Source organism: Erigeron canadensis, chromosome 5 (assembly GCF_010389155.1).
Source record: "Erigeron canadensis isolate Cc75 chromosome 5, C_canadensis_v1, whole genome shotgun sequence".
Lineage (NCBI taxonomy): Eukaryota > Viridiplantae > Streptophyta > Magnoliopsida > Asterales > Asteraceae > Erigeron > Erigeron canadensis.
The window spans coordinates 37,258,042-37,261,792 of NC_057765.1; the positions used below are offsets into that span (position 1 = coordinate 37,258,042).

General features: G+C 32.2%; 1 protein-coding gene across 1 annotated transcript; it reads right to left on the reverse strand.

Annotated features, from left to right (window-relative positions):
* Positions 1 to 905: 905 nt before the first annotated feature.
* LOC122601728 (leucine-rich repeat receptor protein kinase HPCA1-like) lies at positions 906 to 3,289 on the reverse strand. The gene is made up of 2 exons (XM_043774467.1): positions 2,848 to 3,289; positions 906 to 1,561 (listed from the first exon to the last, which is right to left on the reverse strand). The coding sequence occupies exons 1-2, from the start codon at positions 3,287 to 3,289 to the stop codon at positions 906 to 908; spliced, it is 1,098 nt and encodes a 365-aa protein (XP_043630402.1).
* Between the last annotated feature and the right edge of the window lie 462 nt (positions 3,290 to 3,751).

Here is a 3,751-nt window from a genome sequence, read left to right on the forward strand (position 1 = left end):
TCACACATTCTAAATTAATTTACATTTTCTTTGTCGTTTTTTTTTATCACCAATCTACATTTTATTCCAATATCAAGATAGTTAACATTTTGTTGAATAATGTATCTAATAACAAAACATTTCATGTAAATGTTCAATTTTGAAATCACAAGCTTTTATGAATTGAATGTATGAAGATCTAATTAATAGTGGTAATGTCGTAAGTCTCGTGTCCAGTGTTAGACACGGGTCCAAAATCTAGTATCAATACTATTATATTCATGGTATTTATATAAAACTAAATCTTCTTATATTATAGAAAAGTAGAATTAAATCAATAGAAATAAAATAAACATATTAAGAAAAAAAAAAAGAAGAAATCATTTTGCAAAGCCCGTAAGACTTGGATTTGGGTAATGGGTATAGACTCGACGTGGACTGATGTTTTACTGTAAGCCCAATAGTTTGTCCACTTAGCTAGTTAGCTGGGAGCCCAGAAAATATTCTTGACTTTTTCCTTTTTTTTCAACGTTATTAATTATTTTAGTCATTAGTAAAAGAGTTGTTTTAGAACTTAATTAACCAGTCATAATGCCTAAATTTTCAATAGGCTAATTAAAATTTCACAAAAAATTTAGTTATCTATTAAACTTTCTTTTTTTTTACAACATTTTACCTAAATTCGAGTTTTTTTTTTTGAACGTTCAATTCGAGCTTTTATCTATTTAAAAACTATCTACAATTCATTCAATTCAACACAAAACAAAATCTAATATAGAAATAAAAATGTGATGTACGCCTTGTATCACTTTTATGTATATAATAAAGAATGTTCTGTACAAAAGTACGTTTAGTGCACCTATAAGTGTACCTAATATATGACAATTCACAAATGTATATACGTTCGCTATCAATTATGAACCTAATCAAACGGGCAAATCGATATCAGAATGATCCATACAACTTGATATTCTATATGCAATTTCCGCCATATTTGGTCTAGCCATCGAGTTCTCTAGCAATGCCATATTTGCCACATGGACTAGAACTCTAAATTGTTCTACATTGACTTGACCATCCAAATTCGGATCCAACATACCCATCATAACATCCACATCCTGATTCTTCCTACACTCGATGGTTAACTCTGCTAGTGTTATCGAGCCTTGTAACGATTTCATCCCGGTTATAAGCTCCAGTAACAAGACACCAAAGCTATAAACGTCACTTTTAGGTGATACTAGGCCCGTGTTGAGATAATTAGTATCAACATAGCCTAATGAGCCGCGTATTATTGTTGGGGTTTGGGCACTATAAGAATCATGGCCTAATTTGCATAGACCAAAGTCGGCTAGTTTAGCATGGTCGTCGTTAATGAGAAGGATGTTAGATGACTTGACGTCTCGATGGATAACTGGTGGGTCGGCTACAGAGTGGAGGTAGTCAAGGGCGTACGCGATGTCCAAGGCAATGCTTAAACGACTTGACCATGAGAGGGTTCCTGAAAGTTTGCCTTTACTCGTGTGGAGTCGATCAAAGAGACTCTTGTTTGGTATATATTCTAACAGAAGTAGCTGCTCACCTGTTGCAAATGATCCATATACAAAAATGTTAATTGGGCCGGTTTTATAGGCGTTACTACTTCTTACTCTGTACTTTAGTACTTAATACCATATGATCACAACCGTAAAAATGCCATATATATATATATATGATCGATATGATCTAGCTAGTATCAATAGCATAGATTAATTTCGCATAGAAACATGCATTATTGGTAATACTGTTCAGTTCCAATTTAAATGTCTTAGTTTGACTTATGTATTTTATGAGGGAATTGATATTCGTACCATGACTTTTAATGGATGTACCACATCGTACAAGTTTTACAGCTGACTGTACAAATCAGTATTTCACAGTTATGGTAAATCTATCAAAATAAGTGTTACTAATATCACTTCCCATTTTATAACGTTGCACTTTACTATGTATGCAGTCATGTACATATAATATAGATATAGAACTATAGATGATATAGATAGACACGGAACAGATTTTTTTTTAGAGGAAAAATAACTAAACTAAGTAACTAATTAACTAAAAGCATATATTAGAAAGTAGAAATTGAGGTGTATTAGCCGTATTTCCTTTTAATATTACACTGACTACAGACAATGGCATGTTTAAATATTGAAAATGAAAGAAGAAACGTCTATTCTGAATACTTATTAAAATTATGAAAACGGCATGTTAGTGTGTTTGTTTATATTTTTATTAAGGAAGGAGAATACATAGGTTTTGACAAGATAATTACATCTTAAAACCATAGGACAATTCGGAGGAGTACAAAACTAGGAATGTACGTTGCATTAATTCTTAAAATGGCTTTTGTAATCTTGTCTTGATATTTTCTTTTCTCTTTATGTCCGTTTAGTTGGATACGACTTTAGTTACAAGACAAAGATACAAGACACAAAGATACAAGACAGAGTCGTCGTACAATATACATACAAATTATTAACTACTCGTATAATATGCATGGTAGATATATTATTACTGTATTATTATAATTTATATCGATATTGAAAATACGTGAAGCCACCATTTTCATTTCTTGTTCTACGTTTGCCTTCTGTTAATTTTTCTGATCAATTCTATAGACTAAATTTTATGAGCTACATTTGGGATTGGAGAAAGTAATCATTGTAGGTAGACATGCTAATTAAGGAATTATAACATTAATAAAGTTCAAAATATGATTAATAAAAAGATTGTTTGCTATAACCTTATAGCTAGGCTAGTTAATAAACTAAATATATAATTAAACAAGAACATATAATATAACCAAAATTATATGGTTAGACTTACCTTTGTCTAAGCAAAATCCCAACAATGCAACCAAATTAGGATGAGAAATCCTAAGCAAGATGGAGACTTCATCAAGAAACATCTTTTGGCATCCTCCTCGCTCTTCCATCACCCTCTTGACCGCTCCAAATTGCCCATCACCAAGTTCCGCGAGATAAACATAAGACGTGGCTCCAACACCTATCCGTATTCGGAACTCCCTTGTTGCCATCTTGATTTCCTCAAGTGCATAAGTCCTAATACTCTTGGTAGTAGATAATGAAGATAGCTCTATGTTCTTATGATTACTTTGTGCCTTAGCCAAAGATCTTGCTTGTGCTTGGGAATCTACATAAATTGCCAATTTCCTCAAGATGATGGTGAGAAGAATGACCAACAATATTGCTCCTCCTATCCATAAGTCTTTGCTTAATGATATGTTTGATCCAGATAACCACCCCATGATCATGCAAATAATCTTAAACCTTATGAATTTTTAAGTGCTTGATAAAACACTTAATTAGGGTGTGATCTATGAGATTATGACTATTTGTTTAATTTTGTTTGTTGTCACTCACCCATGATATAATAGATGAACATGACCTTATATTCATCATGAGTGTAGAGATTGTCATAAAGTGTTGGAATGGAGTGATTGGAGGGGTGGGTAGGGAGTTTGTATAAAAATCCTTTGGTTTGGAGTGTAGTAAAATTGTTGATGGTTATCAAGCAAGTCAATATATTGTTTGAGCCATGAAAACACACGAGTACATGCATATGAACTTAGAGGTCTTAATTGTGTCTTTATTTAACTTACCGTTGAATTTCTTGATAGGACAAACATATCTACGAAACCAAAACAAAGTTCAAGCACTATGAACATTAATTTCATGAAGATTGAATTAATACTTATCTTGAAACTCTT